This window comes from Pararge aegeria, assembly GCF_905163445.1.
Source record: "Pararge aegeria chromosome W unlocalized genomic scaffold, ilParAegt1.1 SUPER_W_unloc_1, whole genome shotgun sequence".
NCBI classification, from domain to species: domain Eukaryota; kingdom Metazoa; phylum Arthropoda; class Insecta; order Lepidoptera; family Nymphalidae; genus Pararge; species Pararge aegeria.
The window spans coordinates 574,708-602,155 of record NW_024396987.1 but is presented as its reverse complement, the minus strand read 5'-3'; the positions used below and the strand labels follow the sequence as shown (position 1 = coordinate 602,155).

Genomic DNA, 27,448 nt, shown 5'->3' with positions numbered 1-27,448 from the left:
GCCGATTGGCGCAGTGGGCGACCTTGCTTTCTGAGTGCAAGTCTGTGAGTTCGATTCCCACAACTGGAATTTGTGATAAACATGAATGTGTTTCAGTGTCTGGGTGTTTATTTTTATATTATAAGTATTTATGTTTATTGTTCAAAACAATTTTTCATCTTAGTGCCCATAACATATGTGTATAAGATGTGTGTATGACATAAAATATTTTAAAAAACGTTTTATATAAACCGACAATTTCGATAAGATTACTACGCACAGCGTTTTAAACAGGTTTTTCAAACAAAACCTTTCTAATAAACTCTTTAATCATAAAATACATTATAGCGTATAATTCAACACAACGGTAATGCCTTGTTTTATGGGCGCCGGGATAAATCCTGAGCGTATATATTTTTAAAAAAACATCCTAGAGCAGCGAATGTTTTGCATCTAAAATCCGGATATAGCATATCGAGAGGTTTAGAGGTGCCCATACTCTTCTTTCACACCTGGCATCAGTAAAATATGTACTCCATGGTTTAAACGTGCATAGCGTATAAAGGGCTCTAGTGAGAGGGAGGTCATCTCGCGAGGGTTTTGCATCTCAAATCCGGAGTGCAGCAAAAGGTTTAGGGGCGCCCAAAACAAATAAAGCATTACCCCTGTATTTTATAATCTTTTTCACACTTCACATACAATAAAATCTAATCCAATCTGATTTCTGGATAACAGGCTCTGGCGAAAGGGACAGCGCGCATTCAAATCGAGCGAGATAGCTATATAAGTATGAACACAATTTTCTTCAGAAGTGGGATGTTCCCTAATTAAAATAACATTACAACATATTGATAATGGATTTCAGCACAACATTACAACTCGCTATGCATGCAATTATGTACTTTAACCATTAAGTAACAGGTCTTGGAAATAGGAATTTTCAAGCTATTATTGTGCAATTAACATTTCAACTCAATAGATCCGTGGTCAGAGTGAAATACAACTTATTTACATTATCTTAAGGTTCAAATTTGTACATATTTCATACTGACACAATGGCTCTTAAGGATTCAATATAAGATGCTAATGGTTTATAGAATTGTCAAACTTAGGCAAAGCCGCGGGCGGCGAAATGGTATTAACTTGTTTCTATATGATTTATGACCATTTTGCCTTAGCCATCTGTGATCCTATTGAACTTAAATATGATCAGCCGATGTTTTGGTTGTCATTGCGTAATTTTTTCATTCGCTTCAGTTATATGTGTTAAGGCATTGATGGGTTTCTATTACTATAAATACTGCAATATCCCATCGAATTCACACTATTAATCCACAATTTTTGATGTTTTTTTGAACGTAGATAATAAAAGCACTTTCGTTAATGTAGATTTCACTGTCGCGGAAACTGTGTTCGATATAATTTTGTACATCACGTTAATTCGTTTAATTTTCATCTATTTGTTTATCCAGGGCTGCCATTAACCTACTGTCTTCTATTTCGGTATCACTCACATTCTCTAAATCGTCCATACTGAACGCTTCTGTTAAGTCAGACTGTCCGTTTACGCGAGTTTTATCATTATTTGCTTCCGCTGTCTCGTCTTTACTATCTTTTTCTGCATCACCGATATCTGTAGTATGATCATCTTTAACAACTTTATCTCTATTAACTTCTCCATTTTCTTCAGCGTTAAAATCTACACTAAGTTTTAAATCTATATTATTATCTAAATTCAAATCGCTTGATTTACTTACATCTTTTGTCGCTTTATTAACATCATTTACACAATTTTCACTTCCTTCTTCACATACACCTGATTCGTCTGAATCTTTTGTTTTATTGGTTTCACTAACACTAACAGATTCATTAATATCCTTATTCTCTAATGTTTTAGAACATTGTTCTTTACTTGATACTATATCGCTTCTCTCGACTTTATCGTCCGAGTCTAATGGTAATTTCGATGCATAACTTGTAATGTCTACACTGTCTTCACTTTTATTATCAGCTGTGGAATCATTGCATGTTTTACTAGCATCTTTACTGAAAAGTGAATCAAAATCATCGTTGGTTATGGCCGGGGAGTTATCGTCACCGAACAATGGATCGTTGTCTGTTCTATCGACTTTATCCGACGCAGCACTATTGTCAGTGTCTAAAACACTTTTGTCTTTTTCGTCTCCTAAACTGTTGATAATGTTATCGATACCTAAACGCATGTCCGTATCGAAATCACTAGTGGAATTCAGTATTGAATCAAATGCTTTATCGACTTTCACCTTTTTGCGTCTTTTAGGTACTTTTCCAATTAGTTTTGGTGAGAATAGAGTTTTTATCGATAGCGACGTTAGTGTATCGACTTTTTCGGAAAGGTCTAGATCGCTGTCAGTCTCGTCCGAATCCCAGTGGACGTAGCTCTCGTCCAAGTCACACGCTTTTTTGATTTCGTCCTGTATGTTGACCATGTAGCTGGGCTCAGACTTGATGCGTAGATGTCTGAAAGTGTAGATATATGGGTAGACGCAGCTTTTGTCCAGTCCATAGTCCTGTGAATTAAAAAAAAAAAACTATCAAATTATGTGCTACTACTGCTAGGGTACTGGGTCTATACTTTCTTTTGCTTTTACTAGATTAAATGTACTATATCCATGCTCCCATGGTCCATACTAATATTATAAATGCGAAAGTATGTCTGTTTATGCGTCAATAACGCAGCAACAGAGCAACGGATGGAGGTGATTTTTTGCATAGAGATAGTTTATAAAAAAATGCACAGTTCCGGTGGGAAGATACGCTTACGCTTCCGTTTTGTCCTGACGAAAAAAAAAACGAGTGTGTACTTATGTACACGCGTAAGAAGTATAACTATACTTCTTTGGCGTTAAACAAGATAAAAATCTTTTCAAAAATTTTATCTCACGCGCTATTCTACATTTATAGAAAAACACGACACTAACAATAGAAAAAAAGGTATTTAATACATCGAAAGTTTTATTATAACGCATTTCTAAATATATAAAATTTATATAAATATCACAAAAAAATATAATAAACATAATTAAACTTGGAATACTAATAGACTTTGAATTTGAGATTTTTATACAATTAAATCACCGGAATGAGATCGCACACTTTGACAATTGAATGTGTACACTGTCAAACCTTATAGCTTATTTTTTTCGGTTTTTTGTGACGGTGTACACGCGCATCGTTAACATTTACCCTCATCATTTTTCCCTAACGCGCCAAAAGAAATATAACTTGAAAAACAAACAGTTGAGTCAACTACCCAACGTAGGAGAGGGCGGAAACTCTTCGAACCTTTTGACCACAGTTTATTCAACAAGCGCGTGTTCGCTTGACGGCCGGTTGGTACGGACTGGCTACCCAGTACGCGGCCTGACGTAGCTACCGCGCAATGCCTAGTCAGCCCCATACATAACACGAGCTAATTTTGGTTTTGGAAAAAAATCGAATCCTCCTTCATTCCTTCGCGTTCCAACAAAGTAACCAAACGGCTTTATTATTGTCAGATATGTCTTTCCTTCTGCACTTACGACTGTTTTTTCGGTGTAACTTGTAAGTGATAGGTATATACTCACGTAGTCTACGTCTGCAGCGTCGTAGTGGCCTCCGATCTTGTTCTCAAGCAGCGGGTCGCATTTCGAGATTCTCACTTGTAATGGCCGCAATTGCTTCAGTAGTTTCGGATCTATTTCTGTAAGTAATAGATATAAATAAATAAGTTACTACGACAATACACACATCGCCATCTAGCCCCAAAGTAAGCGTAGCTCGTGTTATGGGTACTAAGATGACTGATGAATAATAGAATGAATGAATACACTTTTATTGTACACCAAAGAAAAAAAAGTAGTTACAGAGAGATATAAATACATATCAAGAGAGTACAATTTGGAGGCCTTATCGCTACATAGCGATTTCTTCCAGGCAACCAATGGCGTAAAAGGAAAAAACATAATTATAATATGAATAATATACATAAATACTTTTAATATATAGATAAACACCCAGACACTGAAAAACATTCATGTTCATCACACAAATATTGTCCAGTTGTGGCAATCGAACCCACGGCCTTGGCTTAGAAAGCAGGGTCGCTGCTCACTGCGCCAATCGGCCGTCATTAAAGATATAAATATTAGGATATATAATAATGGAATATTTCATCATAACAGCCCATTAATGTCCCACTACAGCGTGCCCTGGTCTCCTGCGATGACGAGAAGGGGTGAAGGACGTAGTGCGATTGGTGGACTCCACACACCTTTGAGAACATTATGGAGAACTCTTAGGCATGCAGGTTTCCTCACGACGTTTTCCTTCACCGATGAAGAAAGTTATGTAAATCATCACTTGCTTCAATGGTGCTGATGATTGCTTAAAACGCACATAACTCACGAAAAGTTAGAGGCGTGCTGGGATTGCGACTGGGGCCCCCGAAAGTGACGTCAAAGTCCTACCCACCTACAGTCCTACGTTTTAACCTCCGATGCAGATACGTCAGGGGTTAACGGGTGTGTGTGTCTGTCTGTGGCATCGTATTTTCCGAACGATTTTGATTTTATTTCTTGAAAAGTGAATTAGTCGAAAGTCTTCTACTAAGTTCTCGGAAGTGCTATCACCATCACTAACATTAGTGTAACATGTTAAATGTATGAACGCTTTATAAGTGCCTGTGACAAGGTCTACATGAATAAAACATTTGAATTTGAATTTGAATTTGCACTTTTGTTGCGTACATTACATGTAAAATATGACATAGAAGTGAGTTGATGGCGATAACTAAATCCGTCAACTTAAAACTAAAGCTACGAGGGTTCCAAACGAACGCCCTGCTCTAAGAAGAAGCACACAACAAACATGGCCGGGTTTTTTTTTTCTTTGTTCTTTATATAAATACCTTGACTTCTTCTCTTGGGCGTGGAAATACGCACGGGTTTCGACACAGGCCTCTGCACTAGCTCGGCCTTGGCTGCGGTTTTAACTGTGAATAAAAATAGATTATTAGTAACACATTGGAAATGTTGGATGGAAGCCAACATATTGCCTGGTGTGAAGGTTGCGGGGGAGCACCAACAGCATCACGAAGATTGCTGGCGGATTGGACTGCGGGTATGTGAGTCACTGCTGTGATATTTCAAATGGATTGGAGCGGCAGAATTTAGAATAGAATAGAATTTGTTTATTTACCAGAACAACACAAACAGACTTACATACGGAGTAACTTAAAAATTTTGTACTTAATTATAAATAGCTATGATGTGTTGTGCCAATAAAAAGGTACTGACTCAGCTTAATGTTCCGGATACTAATGTACCCACAACAGTATATAATATATAACAGTGTTAAGAGAAGTAGTAATGGAAAAGTATTTTAGTCAGATAATAATTTTTAGTTTTTAGTAGTTATTATTGTAAGATAGTGCCACATTAGATTTTTGAATGTTTAGTAGATAATTTAGAAATTTCAGTCAGAAATACACGTGTCACATTATAAACTTAGGCAGTATGAATGAATGAATGAATGAATGAATATACTTTTATTGCACACCACAAAAACAAAAAGAAAAGTATAGCAAAACAAATGATAAACGACTAAGACACCGTGAGGTATCTATGCATCGCTCGAGTTCATGTAGGACTGAGGTGCATCGATAATGCAGTCGTAATTATATCAAAACACCCACCAACTCAATGACAATCTGGCAAATATTAATTTAAAAAAAAAAAAAAAAATTCAAAATTCATTTATTTCAAGTAGGCCTAATATAAGCACTTTTGAAACGTCAAGTCTGTCTGTTTGTAGTGACTCTACCACCGGTTCGAAAGGCAGATTCTACCGAGAAGAAGCCGGCAAGAAACTCAGCAGTTGCTCTTTTCCAACATTAACAATTTACATTTTACATTTCAAAATTCATTTTTCTATCTTGTGAGAGATGAAAGCGGAGCCGGATGCTTCCAAGCAACCTTGTCATTAAGAAATTCATTAAAGAAGTTTAAAGAACTTTAAACTTATGCATTGGTAGGTCCAAGGTAGGTATAGTTATCAAAAGTTTGGTTATTTCCCCACTTTATAAAATTACTGTACGTATACAATTTGGCTGCCTTATCGCTACATAGCGGTTTCTTCCAGCCAACCAATGGCAAAGATAAAAAACAGTTACAGAAAATAGTTAGGTGGTACATATATATCTGTACATATATATCTGTACATATCTGTACATATATATACCCATAAAATATCTGACATATAACAACATTGTAATATGGACCTTTGAAAAAGTAGATCGAAACTGCAACGTTTCCTACTAGATGGCGCTACAGTCGCTATAAGACTGATGTGAAAGGCATATACTAATTTCGGCATCGACGGTAGGAGAGTCGTAGCTTAGTTGGAGAAAGCGCTCAGGCCGCGATTGCCAGAGAGTCGCAGGTTCAAATCCTGTCGGTTCGGAAAAAATTTATATGCATTTTAAATTTGTAAAATTAACTAACATAGATATTAAGTTTATTGTGAACTAGCGTACCCAGCCCGCTTCGCCGGGCTAGATTTTGCATTATTTTGATTTAAACAATAAACTTACATCATTAAATTTTTAATTTAAGTCTAAGTATTAAATCATTTATTTCTCTCCGTATACATTCTCTTCTATTCTCTTCTCGAGCGGGTGAAGATCATTATCTACACCCATGTACACCCAACAATAGAATATCATCATAGTAAATAAAAGCTGTATTTGACAGTTTGACAGTTCAATAATAGGAGTGCTCCGATCGTCACCAAACTTTACAGGATTACTCGCCAGGTCAATCCGGAGATTCCCTGAAATGTTCATTGAAATCGGTCCAGCCGTTTCGGAGCCTATACGGAACATACCCACACAATTTCTCTTTTATATATATGGATTACTAAAACATGGACTTTTGTAGCCTGAAATAAATTCATTTATTAGATTTATAGTCAAGTGCTGACCTTGTAGAAGCTTCTATGAACTCACCAGCATTTGCATTGCACCTGTGAATTTTCATAAGGCTCCTGGCGTTGAACTCCCGTTTGCATTGCTTGCATTCGATTTTTTTTAATTCCTTTCTGGGCGGCGGTGGCGGGGAGGCTTTACGTTCGACTGGCCTGTAAAAAAACGATAATAAACTTATTTTTCCTAGTTAAATAAATAAATATATATATATATACTACGACAACGCACACATCGGCGTCTAGCCCCAAAGTAAGCGTAGCTTGTGTTATGGGTACTAAGATGACTGATGAATATTTATATGAATAATATACATAAATACTTATAATATACAGTCGCTACCAGTTGTGGGAATCGAACCCACGGCCTTGGACTCAGAGAGCAGGGTCGCTGCCCACTGCGCCAGTCAGCCGTCTTTTTCTTCATAAGGTAGGAATTCAGTTGGTATTCCAGTTAAAAACCAAATTGAATACACCCTATCATCATATTCATCTATATATATATATATAAAAGGCATAGGTGACTGACTGACTGACTGATCTATCAACGCACAGCTCTAACCACTTGACGGATCGGGCAGAAATTTTGCACACAGATAGTTATTACAACATAGGCATCCGTTGAGAAAGGATTTTCGAAAATTCCAACCCTAAGAGGGTTAAATGGGGGATGAAAGTTTGTATAAAATCATTTATCGATTTATTTTTCAAGTTACATCAATGAAACTTTGATTTTAGGTTTTCGATTAAAAAATAATGAAATACTTTTTTCGCAATTTTAGAAAATTCCATAGGGGATGAAAATTTATATGAAAATTTCTGATTTTTTAAGTAATTTATTTACGTCCATATTTGTCTTTTAGCAGCAAGACATTTTTTGTTAAATAACCATGGTAGATAAACTTACTAAATCTAAAATTGAATTGAACATGGGCGAAGCCGAGGGCAAAAGCAAGTCATCACATAAACACATTACCGGCCTACTACAGGGCACGGGTCTCCTCCCACAGTGAGAGGGGTTAGGGCCCGTAGCCCACCACGCTGGTCCAGTGCGGATTGGTGGACTCCACACACCTCTGAGAACGTTATGTAGAACCCTCAGTGCAGGTTGCACGTGCAGGTTTCCGCAGGATGTTATCCTTCGCCGTTGAAGCAAGTGATAATTTAATTACTTAAAACCCACATAACTCAGAAAAGTTAAAGGTGCTGGGATTCGAACTCGCTCCCAAGAAAGTGAAGTCGAAGTCCTACACACTGGTCTGTCACCACTTCTTAGGACACCCAATACTCACATAGGTCAACATATACTCACTAAAGGATTGGATGCAACTTCATATGCTTTGATATATAGTGAGTATTCATTGACCTGCCACCTTGGTCTGTGGCTGTGGCTGTGGCTGTGAGGTCACAGTGTGACCCCATGTGATCTGACACCACAAGACAAATCACATGGGGTCACACTGTGACCTCACAGCCGCAGCCACAGCTACAGCCACAGACAAAGGTGGCAGGTCAATGAATACTCACTATATATCAATGCATATGGGGTGTGACCTCGGCAGGTCAAGGTATACTCACTTGCTGTGTGGATGCGACTTCATGTGATTGCTGAGCGACCTGCTGTTATCGAAGGTACTTTTGCACACCTTACACTTTAGCATACTGTGTGGCGACGGTTTCGGTTGGGGTTTGGGGCTCGGCGGTTTGGGCAATAAGCTCATCTTGTTTATCACGATCCTGTTAATTAAGTAAACAAATATACTACGACAATAGAGACAACGCCATCTAGCCCCAAAGTAAGCGTAGCTTGCGCTACGGTTACTAAGAAAGCTGACGAAAATTTTTATGAATATTATCTGTATATGAATACGTGAAGCAAAATCTTTGTATCCCTTATAGTTGCATAGTTTATAAAGAGAAGTAGTGTCGAATGCTAATCTATAAATATAAAAATCTATGTTACAGCGAGTTTCCCTCGTATTTTGTTTGTATGCAATTTACACGTAAACGCTTACTGCGTACTTTATAAGACTCATTTTCGCTAATTACGGGTCATCACTATGCCCGTGATCTATGCGTCTACGCATCGCCGTTTTAGGTGATTCAGTTGTCTTTGAACTCCGCTCTGAGCAAGACGATATTGCTGCCCTCTCTAATTAAGGAGAACAACCCCGCGCCGCGACAATCTTTGAAGGTGTTAGTGCTGTGAGACTGATTCGCTCTGAAGAAAGATCACCCCTGAGAACGAGTAAATAAGGTGACTCGTGAATCGTGTGTAATTTGTATAGATAAATACTTGGGAATCTTTCTATTGCGTTCGTCATCACTCCGCCATATTCAAATTTGTCTTCCGAATACAATTCCCCCTGGAGGAGTTATTTACACGCCCCTCCAATCTAAATAAATGTTTAGGCTTTGTTCGGACTATTAAATAGATGGTTTGTGTGAAGTTTGCACAAAATCGGTTGAGCCGTTCATCATTTATCAAATTTTTTGTAACTAATAGATTCAATAAATTGCGGATCATTTTGTTAATGGGGACAAATTGACAAACAAAAATTTCAGATGGACACTGAAAACAACCAGACACTGAAAAACATTCATGCTCATCACACAAACATTTTCCAGTTGTGGGAATCGAACCCACGGCCATGGACTCAGAAAGCAGGGTCGCTGCAAACTGCGCCAATCGGCCGTCGGGTCAGTGTTGACAGTATCAGCATGTTGTTATATCATAAATTCGGTCATTTAATTTTGGACATGCTTCGATTAAAGCAAATTGTTTTTATTTATTTAATTTGATTTCAATAGGAAATTCATTACATGTGTAGTAACCTCGCTGTATTAGATGTGTTTTTACACATTTTTAAAATTATGCATCGGTAGGTCTAGAATTTACTTAGGAATCATGTTGTAGAACTTACAACTTGACGCCTAAGGAAATTCAATCAAGTTAGTTGTTTTTGAGTAAACCGCTGCCATAGTTTTTACTGAAAGAAATCAGAAACAGCCCTGACATCACATGAAAAAATAAAATGGAGAGACACATGTCACTTTAGTAGGTACGCGTCGCGTAGCGTAGACAGTGGCGTGCACACAGGGTATGCACAGCGTATGCAGATGATATAAAATGAAGAAAATCCCCAGTAGGAGCGATAAATACTTAAGAGTAGGGTTTTTATAACTCTTACAATGCCTATCCTTAAGTACTTTATAACTCTTATCGGAGATTTTCTTCATTTTATATCATCTGCATACCCTGTGCATACCCTCTATGCACGCCACTGAGCGTAGATACTATGTGCGTGTCGGACTTCTATCTTTACTAGGGTTGTCACAAGAATGTTTTGAATTCGATTGTATGGAAAAATAACAGTGCTTCTTTTGATTTAATATTATTACAGGGTGATTCCTTATGAGATATACTTATGCACCCTTCAACGGTATTTCGCAATTCGGTTACACGTTGTATAATTCAAAATTAAAAAAAAAACATTTATATAAAGTAGGCCTACTTTATAAGCACTTTTGAAACGGCAAGTATGTATGTTTGTAGTGACTCTACCACCGGCTATCTCTCTCTGTTGGTTTATTAATATATTTTTATTCTGTATTTCATACATATAGTATGCATTGTATCTATGTATTCTATTCGTATCAGTAGTTTCTTTAAGTACCTACTCAGCTTTTCATTTTTTGCTCACATTAGAGGATGTCTTGAAGAAATTTATTTAGAGATAAGTTGTCTTTGTGCACGTCCTGTCCTTTGTGGGTTAATTGTAAATTTTTCAAATTTCAAATTCAAAATTCATTTATTTCAAGTAGGCCTAATATAAGCACTTTTGAAACGTCAAGTCTGTCTGTTTGTAGTGATTCTATCACCGGTTCGGAAGGCAGATTCTACCGAGAAGAAGCTGGCAAGAAACTCAGCAGTTGCTCTTTTCCAACATCAACAATTTACATTTTGCATTTTAACATTCATCTTTCTATCTTGTGAGAGCTGAAAGCGGAGCCGGATGCTTCCAAGCAACCTTGTCATTAAAAAATTCATCGTACTAAATAAATAAATAAGGGTAAAAGAAATATGGCAGCTCACTTGACTTTCTTGCTGTTGAACAATTTCTCGTTTTCTTTCTCGCGCGACCTTGTCACTTTTGTTGAGTCTACGGACTGTAACAAATAAATGGACACCATCAATCAGATCTTCATCATCATATGAACCGATAACCGGCTCATTACAGTACCATTAAATAAATAAATAAATAAATATATATACTACGGCAACGCACACATCGCCATCTAGCCCCAAAGTAAGCGTAGCTTGTGTTATGGGTACTAAGATAACTGATGAATATTTTTATGAAAAATATACATAAATACTTATAATATAAAGATAAACACCCAGACACTGAAAAACATTCATGTTCATCACACAAACATTTTCCAGTTGTGGGAATCAAACCCACGGCCTTGGACTCAGAAAGCAGGGTCGCTACCAACTGCGCCACTCGGCAAAACCATTATCAAAAGATTTGTACCCTCGCAATCGTAGTCGTTTTCGCATATCAATCTTTTCATCGTCAAAGAAAAATGGACCTAATGCCACTCGCTTTAGAGTCGCAAATCCTGTACTTTAGATTTTTGTTTTACAAACGTTCTATAATAAATCCGAGGTAACGAATTTTAGGCAAATTAAAGCTTAAATACAATACACCACAGAATTGGAAACATACAGAACCCTCATTCAGCAATGAGGGAGGCAAGCAGTGCATTGTGTCCCAAGAACATTGAAAACGCCCCGCGCAAGTGTCACTTCACACCCGTGGACTGTACCACGTAAGATCCATTTTACTCCCATGTTCAAGTAATTCCAAACTCGAAAACGAATCATCGTTTGCGCGAGTTACTCTTGTACTAAGACTGGACTGGACTGGACTGGACTGGACTGGAATGGGCTGGACTGGACTGGACTTGACTGGACTGGACTGGACTGGACCAATAGTAAATAAAAAAATTACCTTAACAGATTCTCTGTCTCGCTTCAATATGGACCTGGGAGTTGTTTCATCGGATCTTTTAGATTTCTGTAAAAAGAAAAATGAAAAAAAAAACAATTTTAATGACAGTGTGTTGGAAAAGAGCAATCTGCTGAGTTTCTTGCCGGCTCTTCTCAGTGGAATCTGCCTTCCGAACCGGTGGTAGAGTCACAACAAACAGACTGACTTGACGTTTCGAAAGTGCTTATAAAACCTAGGCCTACTTGAAATAAATTAATTTTTAAATTGTGAATTGTTATCAACTAGTTGCCGCCCGCGGTTTTCGTCCGCGTTTGTTACGGTTTTTTTACGAATCCCGTCGGAACTCTTTTCTTTCCTGCAGCCTTAGTACAATATTTGCCTGCTCGCAAATGAGGAGCAAAGCGGTGATAGCGCATTGGGTAGGTGCTCGACTTCACTTTTGGGGGATTTGGGCGATCCCCCAAATGTGCGTTTTAAGTAATTCAAATATCACATGCTTCAATGGTGAAGGGAAACATCGTGAGGAATCCTGCATGCCTCAGAGTTCTACATAATGTCCTCAATGGAGCGTGGAGTCCAGCGTGGTGGACGACGGCCTTAACGCCTTCTCATTGTAGGAGGATACCTTCTGTATTGGGCCGGTGTAATGGGTTGATGTGATGAAGCGATGGGTCGTTTTTGAGTATTAAACTCTGCAGCGTCAAAGTAAAATGGACCTAATGCCACTCGTTTTAGAGTCGCAAATCCTGTACTTCTGATTTTTATTTAACAAACGTTCTGTCAAAGCTCGAGCTAAAGTATTGTACGCAAATTTTTAAATTTGAGCTTCAATGCAATGCTAATACGATCCATTTTACTCTGATTTTTAAGTATTTCCGCACTCGAAAACCTCCTCGATTGGAAGCGAGCAAATATTGTACTAAGGCTACTGGGATAAAAATAAGTGTTACAGTAGTTTTATAACGTGGGTAAATAATAATTAAACTTTTGACTATAACTTCATATGTTCAAGATATTAACCTAAATTTATTAGCATTTGAACGCATATGCAAATAATTCTTATTTAATTAATTAATGATTTTCAAGAAATAATTAGAATTATATTTGATTCACAGCCAAAAGATTGAGGTGTATCGAACTACTATGTCATGAATATCACCTCAATCTTGTATGAGATGCAAAGATACCTCCGGATTTCTTACAATGGAAGTGCGTGCGTGCGTGCGTGCGTGCGTGCGTGCGTGCGTGCGTACGTGCGTGCGTGCGTGCGTACGTGCGAGCGTGTGAAGCGAATTAGTGCGTTAGATTGCAGTCAAGGTTTAACAGGTAGGTCATCGTAGGTCCCAAACTGAGTTTTTGTATTTAACAAACCTGTATGCTGCTAAGTGAAACGTCATCATCGTGATGTCGCTTTGTGCCTCTCAGCAAACGCGCGGGACTGTCTGGTGGGCTGGAAGGCGGACTCGCGGCCCTGCGGCGAAGGGTCCGGGGCTCTATGCTGTCATGACAACCCTCCTTCTTTATGACTCTACTATGCAGGAACTGTAAAAGAAACAGTTACACCAGATAATTTCCGAAGTACACTTGCGAATGAAAACTCCCGACTCATTTAAAACAACATAAAATCAGTTTATCAGTATGAATTGATCTAACTTATTTCTACGACGAACGAAGTTCTTCGGTATTTCTTTCACCTTTAAGACAATTATGCTCTGGAACAATCCGCCTGCTGAAATCCTTGTAAGTAATTCCCTTCCGAAATTAAAGAGTTGTGTGAAGGACTACTACCTGTCTTTGAGTGATGGCATTTGAAGTAGCTTCTTTATTATTGCTTGTAAATTATGTATTAAAATCTACTTATATATAGTACTAGCTGTTGCCCGCGACTTCGTCTGCGTTTGATTTTGTTTTTTGATGTGGCATTCAATTTAGTTGTAGTTCTAAAAAAAATTAAAGTATTCAGTATCGCTAAGCCTTAAATGAGGGGTTTGCTGCTGTCCGCTGAGGAGTTTTGTCCTCTATCTCCAACCACATTCATCAGATGTGCAGAAAGTTTGGGCAAAATTAAACACATTATAACTCTATAGTACAAAAATAATTATTTAAATCGGTTATAATTTGTCGGAGTTGTGGGGTAAAATCGTAAAACACTTCATCCCCTCTCCCAAAGGAACCGAGCTAAAAGTCGGGATAAAAAGTATCCTATATTACTTCTAACACTTCCAAGAATATGTGTACAAAGTTTCATGAGGATTGGTTAAGTAGTTTTTGCGTGAAAGCGTAACAAACAAACTTACATTCACATTTATAATATTAGTAGGGATAGGCATCGCCTTAATCATTGGGCATTCGATTTAGACGATTCCTAGGTTTAGTCAAAACTGGCATAAGTGTATTTCATTTAACTACTAACCTTGTCTCTTTCACTCCTACGTTCATCTCTCTCCTTCCAGAGCGCATAAAAAGAAACAGTGTCATTGTTAATGATGTAAAAATCCAGGAAGTGGGAAAACCAGGGACCTACAAAGACGCGCTAAGCGATTTAGTGTTCCGGTGCGATGTCGTGTAGAGACCGATTGGGCCGATTTATCACTATTTGGTCGGTCCACCGATTGGTCACTACCATACTCCCTAACAGGTTAGCCCGCTACTATCTTAGACCGCATCATCACTTAACACCAGGTGAAATTGCAGTCACGGTTTAACTTGTAGTGTAATACAAAAAAAAAAACCTGGGAGTAAAAAAAAAGTGCACCGTGTCCGTAACATACATTCTAACCGACTTAAAAAAAGGAGAAGGGATGCGACTTATGTTTTTTTTTTTTTTATTTGTTATAGGACAAGTTTACCCCCGTTTATTATTAGACATATATTATTTGGATATTATTTCCAGTGCTCTGAGAGTTGATAAAGCTGTGGGAGAAGATAATTTTTTATCCTTTCCCCGGAGAGATAATTGTCTCCTGCCCCATGCTAGTCGTGTAGTATACTTTATTAAATTTTTTTCCCGTTACAGAATAAATTGAAAAACAAACGCAGTCGGTAGGATTCGAACCTACGCTCCCAGAGGGAATCTGATTTCTAGTCAGACGCCTTAACCGCTCGGCCACGACTGCTTCTTGGTGGAAGCTTGAAATAACACAGGTGTAGTAAATGCTGAGTGTATACCATTTTGGGACCACACACGCAATTATTAATCTACGTTTCCTTTTTGTAGTAAAAATAAATAAATATACTACGACAATACACACATCGCCATCTAGCCCCAAAGTAAGCGTAGCTTGTGTTATGGGTACTGAGATAGCTGATGAATTTTTTTTTAATGAATAATATTCATAAATACCTATAAAATACATAAAAACACCCAGGCACTGTACAAAATTCCTGTTCATCACACAAACATTTTCCAGTAGTGGGAATCGAACCCACGGCCTTTCGACTCAGAAAGCAGGGTTGCTGTCCACTGCGCCAAGCGGCCGTCTGGTAATGTCTATGTGGTTTTTATAATTTTTATTAGTGTTTTTACCTACATTGGTAAAAAAAAAAAAAAAGCAATGTGTCATCTCTTGTTTCAAACGTGTCTCATTGTAATATGGACCTTTGAAATGTAGATCGAAACTGCAACGTTTCCTACTAGATGACGCTACAGTCGCTATAAGACTGATGTGAAAGGCATATACTAATTTCGGCATCGATGGTAGGAGAGGCGTAGCTTAATTGGTGAAAGCGCTCAGGCCGCGATTGCCCGAAAGTCGCAGGTTCAAATCCTGTCGGTTCCGAAAATTTTTATATGCATTTTAAATTTATAAAGTCTATGTGGTTTTTAAATAAACCCTTTCTCTTTCTTTCTTTCGCATAATGACTAATGTGTAAATATAAAAAATCGCTCACCTTTTCCTTCTCACTCTTATGCTCTTTTCCATCCTTCTTCCGCAAAACATGAAAATAGAAATATCATACAATAAAAAAAAAGAACTTAATATCGCATAACGCATACGCATAAAGCAGGAATATGACATAAAACTGAAGATTCCTCCTACTATACGAGTAACATAAAAAATTTGGGTAGGTAATGCTTTCGCGCATATACGTGCACGGCGCTTATCATCATCGCCAACCAATTTTAATGCATGCCTCATGGGAGATAGTTTAGGAGCATCGACAAAGCTGCCAACGAACTTTGTTTTTTTTTTTCCACTACAGGTTAGCCCTTGACAGCAATCTGGTAGTGATGATGCAGTCTAAGATGGTAGCGGGCTAACCTGTTAGGGAGTATGTTAGTTTGTCTTTGTCGCTAGGGTGATAACCAGCCACGGCCCTCCCACCAGACCAGACCAGGGAAATTTCAGAAATAATAAATTCCCAAAATTGCTACACGGATTTGAACCTAGGACTTCCTGATATAGTTATGTTAATGTTGGAAATAGTTGATGTTGGAAAAGAGCAACTGCTGAGTTTCTTGCCGGCTTCATCTCGGTATAATCTGGACATAGGTCTTTTGTAGACAGTTCCAGGAACAATGGTCTTGTGCCGCTTGGGCCAGAGGCTTCTAGCGACTCGGTTGATGTCATCCATCCACTTCTTCGGGCGTCTACAAACGCTGCGTTAACTGCTACGAGATTCCGTAGAGGCACCTTCCACAAGTCGCAAAGCTGAAGTTTCACCTTGAACGCCCTGATTAATGTTGCCTTGTTGCCCCTTCACTCGGTCCATCAATTATTACTATACAATAAATATAAAAATGAATGGGCACGGGAACAGAGCATCAGGCAGGAGGAGACGTTTAACATTGTTGTTATGTTGTGGTCGATAAACAATCACTATATTTTTTTTTCATCAAAGCATTTTAAGTGACAACCCTATTGAAGATAATCGACCGAAAGGGGCATTGTACCCACGCTACGCGACGCGTACCTAAGAAAGTGTCAGGAGTCACTTGATATTACTTATACATGTGATGTTCAGGCTGTATCTGATTTCTACCAGTAAAAACGATGGCAATGGTTTACTCAAAACCTATTTACATTTCGGTTTCACATATAAGTCTGTTTAGGCAGTAAATAATGTACCTCTAAAGTCTCTGAAGTACTATTTCGGTTTTAAATTACACGTTTTATATAAACACCCAGAGAATGGATTTCGCAAAAACACTTTCTAGTTGTGGGCAATCGCACCCACAGCCTTGGAGTTAGAAAGCAGGGTCGCTGCCCGTTGCACCAATCGGGCTTCCAAAATAGTACCTTATTTCGGGATTCTCGGCTCTCTGGTTCCTTCTTGACTTTGACACTCTTTACAGATTTACTTTTGGACCTCAGAATAGGCTCATTGGAGTCCTCGTTATCTACGAAGATTGGCTCAGTAACTCCTAATATGCAGTCACCTGCATCAGGCTGGAAAGTGAAGGATAAAGTTTAAATAGAAAGTGAGCCCTTGACTGCAATAAGTAAATAAATATATATAATAGATAAAAAAAAACTAAAAGAGACGTTTTTTTTGGGAAAAAAATTCTAATAATAAATGAATAATAGTGAAAATTAACTTGGTCTTGCTCTTATTGATGCACAGACCAAGCTCCAAACTCTCCACTTCAAGTCTTTGCAAGAGCTCTTTCATATCCTTCATTGAGGTGGTAACGAGAATTGTATCATCAGCGTACCTAAGGTTACATATTCGCTTCCCACCCAGTGGGAAACCCCCTTTCCACGTTTCCAGTGCTTTACGGATGATATATTCACCGTACACGTTAAATAGCATTGGAGAAAGAATGCAGCCCTGTCGTACGCCTTTTTTTGTAGAGAATACATCCGAACATTCAGTATCAATTCTCACAAAAGAACGGTTGTTGCAGTAGAGATTTCGAATAAGAATGATAAGGTGTTTTGGTACTCCCATCTTTTCCAGCACTGACCACAATTTACTCCATATGACGCAGTCAAAAGCCTTCGCATAATCTATGAAACAGAATACAACGGGGTTATTAAACTCCCGACTTTTTTCTATGATCTGACGTATATTAAGGATTTGTTCTCTATTGCCTTTCCCTTTTACAAATCCTGCCTGTTCCTCCGGAATCTGTCGATCTAAAAAGGTTTTGAGGCGCTTGTTGATCACATGTAGAAGGATCTTGCTTGCATGTGAAATTAAAGCTATCGTCCTATAGTTACTACACTCAGTAGTTGAACCTTTCTTGTGCAGCGGCACAAAGACGGATTCGGTCCAATCCCGAGGCCAATGACCTGTCCTCCAAACTGAGTTACAGATGGCAGTGATGATATTAATGCCTGCTGAACCTATGCTTTTAATAAGCTCCGCTGGAATGGCGTCGTTTCCTGGGGATTTGCCTATCTTCAGCGATGACATTGCCAGTTCTACCTCCGATCGTAATATGTCCGGTTCCAGATCTTCCGAATTCCAGTCTTGTGTTCGTTCATCTGCGAAGTCATGTTCATACAAAGCTGAACAGTATTGCTTCCAACGCTCCAAAACTTGTTTGGTCTCCGTTACCAAAACACCCCCCTCATCCCTAACCGCGGATATTTTGACCGTGCGAGTTCTTGTTAGGTCTTTCACTTTCTGAAAAAGGTCTTTGGTTTCGTTCTTCACAGAATGTCGTTCCAACTCTGCACATATTTTATTGATTTGGTTAGTCTTATCCCTTCGACAAAAACGCTGCACATTCTACTATCACTTTTTTCAGACGATTCCATGAGAGATTTGGGTTGAGCATATCATCTTGTGGAAGGTTCATGATTTTATTACTTACGGCTTGTTTGAACCCAATCGTATTCACTCTTCGGAGATCCGATACTCGAGTTGGTTTTTGCACTCTTTTAAACCGTAATTTTAGTGTGGTTACAAGAAGCTGATGGTCACTTCCACAGTCTGCTCCCGGAAAAGTGGTTGTGTTGACTATTGACGACCGCCATCGTTTTTGTATCAAGATGTAGTCTATTTGATTTCTATATCTGTTACCCGGAGAAATCCACGTGTACAGTCGGCGAATGTGGTGCTCGAAACATGTGTTTGTGATAACAAGGTTCTGTTCATTGCAAAATTGTAACAAACGCTCTCCTCTTTCGTTTCTTTCGCCTATTCCAAACCTTCCAACAAGATGTCTGAGATGGGCATCATCACTCGTTCTACCGACCTTGGCATTTAAATCTCCTATAACCAGTGTCACCTCTCTCTGGGGAATATTCTCCAAAGTCTGAACCAGTGAGATGTAAAATCGTTCGATGTCTTCTTCAGAAGACTGTGCAGTTGGAGCGTATACCTGTACAATGTTAATATGGCATGGGGATGCCTTTAGCTTGAGAGTGATTACCCGGTCGTTAACTGCTTTATATCCCATTACACACCTGTCTAATTTCTGAGGTACACTAAAAGCAACCCCTCTAGAACTTTCCTCTTCAGGCCCCGAGAAGTATATTTTGTTTCCCAGATCGGATACGAAATGGCCAGATTTTTTCCATTTAGTCTCGCTTAAGCCAAGCAGATGTATTCCCTTCCTCTTCATTTATCTTTCTATGATTTGTAGCTTTCCATCTTGATTAAGACCCCGGACATTCCATGTTCCAATGCGTTGTGGGTGTCTGGCTAGGATCTTATCAGAGCTATCTGCACCAGGTGCATAATTTCCATGTGGTGCCTGGTGAGTCACACCTACGTGGCCGGTAGCATATTTCACACCACCTATCCCGGGTAGGTGGCGCCGGGCGTTAGCCGGATCGTCCGACAAAATCACCATTGAGTCTCGATCTACCATTTCTCTCTTGGGAACATAGTGCAGTGGTTTCCCGTTGCCTTCTGCACCAGACATTTTAGGAGTTATTTATAGCTCCAAGGCCACTGCAGCCTCTTCCATCCAGTTTCCCGGACGGGAGTATGGATATCCCGCCACTGATCGGTCGCCAGAGCCTCGTCTGTTGTCTAGCAGGGAGCACCACGAGCAGGTGAGGTTGACATTTGGGGTTGACTAGGTGTTATCGTCAAACAATTCCGAGGTTAGAATCCATTTTACCGGCAATTTCATTTTGAATACACTTACTTGACATTTCTGACAGTGACATAACACGACACTTGACATCCAGAGGTAGTGTTGCCATTGCTCAGATATAAATAAACTACTACTAATTTGGTAGTTTTTAATTAGCAATGGACCCCCAATTTCAACTATTATGGAATAAAATGAAGGAGGAGATGAGTCAACAAACGGCTAATATAAATCAATGTATGAATGTAACCATGGATGAAAAACTAAAACCTCTTGTGAAAGACATAGTTGGGTTGAAACTGGAGGTAGAAACACTGAAAGCCAAAACACAGCACTTGGAAAGACAATCAAGGAAAAATAATGTAATTATCCATGGTGTTAAAGAAACCGAAACTACTTTAACTGACCTACTAAATTGTGTCATAACAACCCTGAACGTTGTTAGTGAGAAGACAGGGATAGAAGCTTGGGATAAGTGGGAGATAAGTAACGTTCAAAGAATAGGGAAAAAGAATGATGGTAAAACACGTCCTATATGCATGTCACTCACATTGTACTGGCGGAAAATGGAACTTCTAAGGAATAAAAAGCATCTTCCAGAAAATATATATGTAACAGAGGATTATCCCAAAGAAGTACTATTAAAAAGGAAAGAATTAAAGAATAAACTAAAAGAAGAACTAGAAAAAGGCAAAGAAGGGTTTATCTCCTACGATCGACTAATAATAAAAGAAAACAAAGAAAAACGGAAAAGGTCACCTATAACATCGCCAAACTTACCTAATGAAGAGAAACTGAACATCAACAAGACTAAAATGGGCAGAGTTCACTATTTTGACAAAGCGAGATCGCTCTCATTTAGTGGAACCAGCAGCAAGAATTAGCAACTAAGTAACACCAACCGCAAACGGAAAACTAAAAAGTCAGAAACAGAAGAAAAAAAATTGGTTGCCTGTAAAGTCGGTATACGGGCGAAAGTTTTACGTGACAACGACTTTGAGTGGTAAAATAATTTTAATGTGAATATTCATTCGTATAGTAGGAAGAAGGATGAAATAATAGTAACAATTTAAAACATTTATTTATACAAAGAATTATATTTAAAACATTAATTTATACAAAGAATCTCGCACTGAATTTCATATTAACAAAATTTTATTTTTACCTTTACACATACATACGTATTTATATACAAATATACATACAATAACTTGCAATACATTTGCGTACAATGAAACAGCGTTTACTACAAAGGGACGCGTGCCTTTCACTTTTTATGTCTGTCTCTCTCGCTCTTAGGCGGGCTAACCATGCCCGAGTGGAAGGGACGCGTGCCTCTCACTCGCTCTCATTGTGAGCGCATAACGTGAGCGGAGCGTAACGCAGTTTCTTGAAGTGTCACCCGGCAAACCAATTTATAAGACGTTGTCACGTCAAAAAACAAAACAACAATAAATGATCCCAATCAGGCTGGTCACCTTGGGATTTCCGACCAACACCCTCTGGAATGCTTACAAAAATTAGGAAAATTTGAAAATTCATTTAAACCTAAACTTTTACCCAATTTTATATTGAACGCCATAAAAGGAAAAGATAAAACTAAACTAATTATAGCAACTTTAAATACAAGAACTCTTCGAACAGATCACAAACTTGCAGAACTAGAGAATGCACTAGAAAAAATAAACTGGGATATATTAGGATTGAGCGAAATTCGACGGTTAGGAGAAGAAGTGCGAGAGTATAAGGATTATATATTTTACTATAAAGGGGAAACTAAAGGACTACATGGAGTAGGTTTTATGGTCAAAAAGGAACTAAAAGAATCAATTATACAATTTAGAAGTAAATCAGAAAGAATTGCCGTTTTAGATCTGGCTTTACAAGAAGGAAAAGATCCATGGTCTATTATACAAGTGTATGCACCCACAGAACAAGCCAAGGAAGAAGATAAAGATTTATTTTATGCATCGCTACTGGACACCATTGAAGAAAGCAACAAAAACAAAATTATAATGGGAGATTTCAACAGCCAAATAGGTTGCCAGCAAGAAGGAGAAAACAATGTCATTGGTCTCTATAGCCAAGGCAAGCGTAATAAAAACGGACAAAAATTAATTGATCTTGCTCTGGAATCAAATCTAAGAATAATGAACACCTACTACAAGAAAAAAATAAACAGGAAATGGACATGGATCTCACCGGATGGAAAACATAAAAATGAAATAGATTTTATATTAACTAACAAGCCTAATTTATTTAATGATGTTAGCATTATAAATCAACTCAATTTTAGTACAAATCATAGGATGGTTAGAGCCACCTTAAAAATTACTAAGCGGAAAACAAGAAAACACATAAAAAACATATCGGATCAAATACCTATTCCAATCCCAGAAAATATACGAAATAAAGCTAAAGAACAACTAGACAACCTTAAATCGAACTATTCCATCCAAGAAAAATACAATGAACTTGAAAAAATACTAACCAAACTAAGAATTGAATTAACACATAACATGAAACGGACAAATAAGGACAGAATAGGACATAACGCAAGGATATTAATAAACGAAAGAACAAAATTGTTAACAGATAGAAAAAAGAACATCAAAAAGATAGAAGAAATTAGTAAAAAGATCACATCAAGTATAAGACACCATAAAAAAAAGACACGTCTCAACAGAATTCATTTTGAAATCGAAAAAACAGGAGGAATCAAGAGAGCAATGAATAAACTTAAAAATCATTCGTCTTGGATACCAAAAATGAAGGGTAAAGACAAAGGAAACAAGGAAATGGAAACGTCAAAAAGAGCATTGATCTGCAAAATCGCCACCGACTTCTTCAGGGATCTTTATAACTCAACAGAGTTATCAATATCGGCCCAGGGCCCAAACGTGGAGGAAGTCCCACACATATTAGAAGGCGAAACCATGAAAGCCATTCTATCTCAAAAAAACTATAAAGCCCCTGGTGAGGACGGAGTGACCGGCGAGCTGCTAAAGGGGATATTAGACATTTTGCTTGGCCCACTGACTAACCTATTCAATAACATCTTGGACAAGGAAGTTGTTCCAGAACAATGGACCAGGTCAACTGTAGTGCTAATTCACAAAAAAGGGGACAGAGACAATATGGACAACTATAGACCAATAAGCCTAATGACAACAATTTATAAAATATTTTCTAAAATCATCTTAGACCGGCTCACTAAAAGGTTAGACGAAGAACAGCCTAGAGAACAGGCGGGTTTTAGAGCTGATTTTTCAACAGTAGACCACATACATGTAGTGAAACAAGTTGTTGAAAAATATAATGAGTATGGTAAATCATACTATATATCATTTATAGACTACAATAAGGCATTCGATTCCCTTTCTCACAACTACATATATAAAGCCCTTGCCAGTCAAGGAATAGAAAATAAATATATCAGACTCATTAGAAATATATACAGCAACAGCACAGCAAAAGTGAAGTTGGAAAGAATTGGAGAGGAGTTCAAAATAAAGAAAGGAGTAAGGCAAGGAGATCCTTTGTCTCCTAAACTCTTCTTAGCTGTGCTAGAAGAAATTTTTAGAAATCTACAGTGGGAAGAGTTAGGAATTAATATAAATGGATGCAAACTGACACACCTGAGATTCGCAGACGACTTAGTGCTATTTACCGATGACCCAGACACTCTACAAGAAATGCTAAACCAACTAGCATCAGAAAGCCGGAAAGCAGGTCTCACCATCAACACTTCCAAAACGAAGGTTATGACAAATAGGCATAAACAAACTATAAAAGTAAACAACCAAGAGATAGAATATGTGGACGAATATGTCTATATAGGACAAATAATCTCACCAAACATGCAGATGGACAAGGAATTGCAAAGGCGAGTGAACAACAGCTGGGCTCGATACTGGTCACTCAAAGAAGTACTAAAAAGCAAAGATATTCCAATGCCAACCAAATCCAAGGTATATAACATGTGTATTCTCCCAATCCTCACTTATGGATGTCAAACCTGGGGATTAACGAAAGCTCACCAACAGAAGCTCAAAGTATGCCAACATAGAATGGAAAGGAGCATGTTGAATATTAAGCTGAAAGACAAGTGGAGCATAAGGAAAATTAGGAAGGCCACATGAGTAACGGATGTCCCCAGAAAGATTAAGAGGCTAAAATGGCGCTGGACTGGCCATGTAGTTAGATCCTCGAAAGAAAAATGGACTAAAGAAATTATATCTTAGTACCCTAGAGATGGCAAGAGGAAAAAAGGACGGCCACAAAAAAGGTGGGAAGATGACCTGCCAAAAGGATGGCGCAGAATAGCCAGAGACAGAACACACTGGAGTATTCTAGAGGAGGCCTATGTCCAAGGACAGCCTGACTAAGCGCGCTGGTGTTACAATTTTTTTTAGGAATAAATAGAACTTAATTAAATAATAGATTTAGTAACTAGTAGTGTATAAGCAAAAATGTATTTAGTCAGAGAATAAAGGCTATTTTTATTTTATTTTATTTTATTTTAGGTGTTATCGTCACTCTTCCCCTTACTCCCCAAGTTAATGATAGTTGACCGCTCCGGAAATCTACTCGACACCGCCAATATACCATCCGTAGACATCGTGGAGGATTACATCTATCTAGGCTCCCAAATATGCAACGATGGTAGTTGTGTGCCGGAGATAAAGAGACGCATAGCAATGGCGAAAAGTGCTATGATACGGCTTGGCAGTATATGGAAAAATCGAGGCATAACATTCAACACTAAGAGCCGCTTGGTCCGTGCCTTGATTTTCCCTATATTCATGTACGGTGTTGAAACGTGGACCATCAAAGCAAGAGAAAGGCAAAGGATAGACGCGTTCGAGATGTGGTGTTGGAGGCGCATGTTGAGAATACCCTGGACAGCCAAGCGCACAAATGTGTCTATCCTGGCGCAGCTAGGAGTTCGTGTTCGACTTTCGTCTATATGTTACCAACGTTTGCTTTCCTATTTCGGGCACATAATGCGGCGGGGGAATGATAGCCTGGAAAAAATTATAGTTACGGGCAACACCGAAGGCAAAAGACCTAGAGGCCGGTCCCCAACCAGATGGGCAGACCAGCTGAAAAAATCAAATTCAGACCGCTTCTATCAAATCGCAAAAATGGCCTCCAACAGAAGTCGATGGAGACAGTTTACCAACCATAGAGAGAGAGAATAGTGAAAATAAGAAAAAAAAATTATTTAATAAAGAAGCATGGGTTTCTTTTTAAGATATTATCGAAATGATAATCCTTCTTCTATTATATATATCTATAATATTTATAACTGTTGACACCATGCACCTGTGAATTAAGAATATTTGAATTTGAAATATGGATTATAATTTAAAAAAATCTTACCGCTCCTCTAGGCAATGTCTGAGGTGGCAAGCCAAGACGGAGCCTAGTCCGTTTGTTAGTTTGTCGGCACATCTCCAGAAACTCGTAGAAGTCATTGACCTTGTCCACGCACAGCTTGCATATTAGCGGGGGCATTTTGTCATCTTGATGCACCTGAAACGATGAAAAAAAAAATTCTACTGTCACTTTTGAATACCTCCCTTCTTCTTCTATTTTTATGGCTCTTTGTACTGTGGGTTTGACCACAGTAATTCTGCCAGTGTCCGAGTAGTAGAAAAAACAGTGTAGTGTTGGTTCAGCTGCGCTTTGTATTACTTTTATAACATTTTGGAGAGACTTTTCCTTTGTTAGCTATAGCTACAACAATAAGAACACAAATATAGGTAGTGTGGGTTAATATTTTATAAGGTTTATGTTACAGTTTTATAAGCAGGGGCACATCAATCAAACCTGTTAACCGGCCATAAATAACACAGATTATGAATTTAATAAAAGTGTTATATTGTACATATTGACGGCAGTTGGAAAAGTGCACACCCTGCTTTCTGAGTCCATGGTTGTGGGTACGATTCCCACAACTGGAAAATGTTTGTGTGATGAACATGAAAGTTTTTCAATGCCTGGGTGTTTATCCATTTACTCACCTTAGTATTTATAACACAAGATATGCTCACTTTAGGTCCAGATGTGTGCATCGTCGTAGTACATTTAATTTTACTTATATTACTGTAAAGTTTCTATAACACATTTGTTAACCTGCTAGGCTGGTGCAGTGCATCACAGAGGTTTGCATGCTCAAGTAAATGACTTTTATGGTATAATAAGGAAGGGAGATCTGTGATGTGCAGGATGTGCTACAGCAGCAATCTCCAGCAACAGTGTTTTGCAAACAATTGCTAGGAAGTTAAATAACCCATTTTGGAAACACCAAGTGGTTTTACATATACAAACATAAAGCGAAAAGTCATCATCATATCAACCCATTACCAGCCCACTACAGGGCACGGGTCTCCTCCCACAATGAGAAGGGGTTCAGACTAGTCCACCACGCTGGCCCAGTGCGGATTGGTGGACTACGCACACTTTCGAAAAAATTATGGCTAACTCTCAGGTATGAAGGTTTCCCCACAATTTATGTTTCCTGTTGAATCAAGTGATATTTTTACCGAAACCGCACGTAAGTTAGAAAAGTTAGAGGTGCGTGCTGAGGCTGGGCCCTTCGAAAGTGAAGTCGAAGTCCTGCTATCACCATTATTTATTGTATTTATTTTCTTAATATTTATGACATGCCATCTTAATTGTATTGCATTTTAATTTGATATTGTCTAGTGTTAATTATTTCATTTTCTTCTCTAATTCTGTAATTTTTAGATGTATATATAAGAAGGAAAACATCGCGACGAAATGCCTAAGATATTTTCGTAACGTTATCGAGGGAGTGTGAATACCGATCTGCACTTGGCCGGCGTACTGGACTACTGGCAAGCCCTTCTCATACTGAGTGACCGATGCCCTGCAGTGGTCCTATAATGAGTTGATAATAATGACGATGAACCCCCAACACAATGTTACTCCTATAACCTATTGGAATTTTTATTGAAGTAATTACAAAACGGGAACCAGTAATCTTATTTCACCACACACTGCTCTGTAATCCTCGCTATGGATTTTCGGAAACCAAGGAGATGAGGTTAAAAATAAGACACTCGCAGCGTATCAAAACAAATATTGCTTTGGTAGTTTTCGCTATGAACCAAGTTGTAAACGTAATGTTATTCAAAAGTCTTGAAGCACTTAAGCCGGTAATATTTAGTTAAAAACGTGATAATCACCTCGATTTGAACACACTCACGGACTTTTTGCTTCAACTCCACTTCCCCGCTATCCAAGTCCACGACATTTTTTATTATTGGCATTTTGTAGCCAGCACCCGCGCCGCAAAGCCGACATGCTCGGTATATCTCGTATATCGTCTGTTTCTCTATTTTGGAATTGGTGAAACCATCCATTTTCTCATTAACTAAAGTAAATTATCACAAACATAGAACAAGTTGCCGCTTAGACGCCATAAACA

At 38.4% G+C, this 27,448-nt stretch overlaps 1 protein-coding gene and 1 non-coding gene across 2 annotated transcripts; both read right to left on the bottom strand.

Moving 5' to 3' along the window:
• Nucleotides 1–1,424: 1,424 nt before the first annotated feature.
• Nucleotides 1,425–27,448, bottom strand: LOC120636756. The gene is made up of 13 exons (XM_039908317.1): nucleotides 27,207–27,448; nucleotides 25,375–25,527; nucleotides 17,237–17,386; nucleotides 15,888–15,923; nucleotides 14,410–14,442; nucleotides 13,368–13,538; nucleotides 11,997–12,062; nucleotides 11,075–11,148; nucleotides 8,557–8,715; nucleotides 7,004–7,134; nucleotides 4,907–4,990; nucleotides 3,585–3,700; nucleotides 1,425–2,528 (listed from the first exon to the last, which is right to left on the bottom strand). Exons 1-13 carry the CDS (start codon nucleotides 27,381–27,383, stop codon nucleotides 1,425–1,427), a joined length of 2,454 nt encoding a protein of 817 aa, XP_039764251.1. The 5' UTR covers nucleotides 27,384–27,448.
• Trnas-aga lies at nucleotides 15,031–15,112 on the bottom strand. Its single transcript has one exon. It is a non-coding gene; the product is annotated as a tRNA-Ser (tRNA).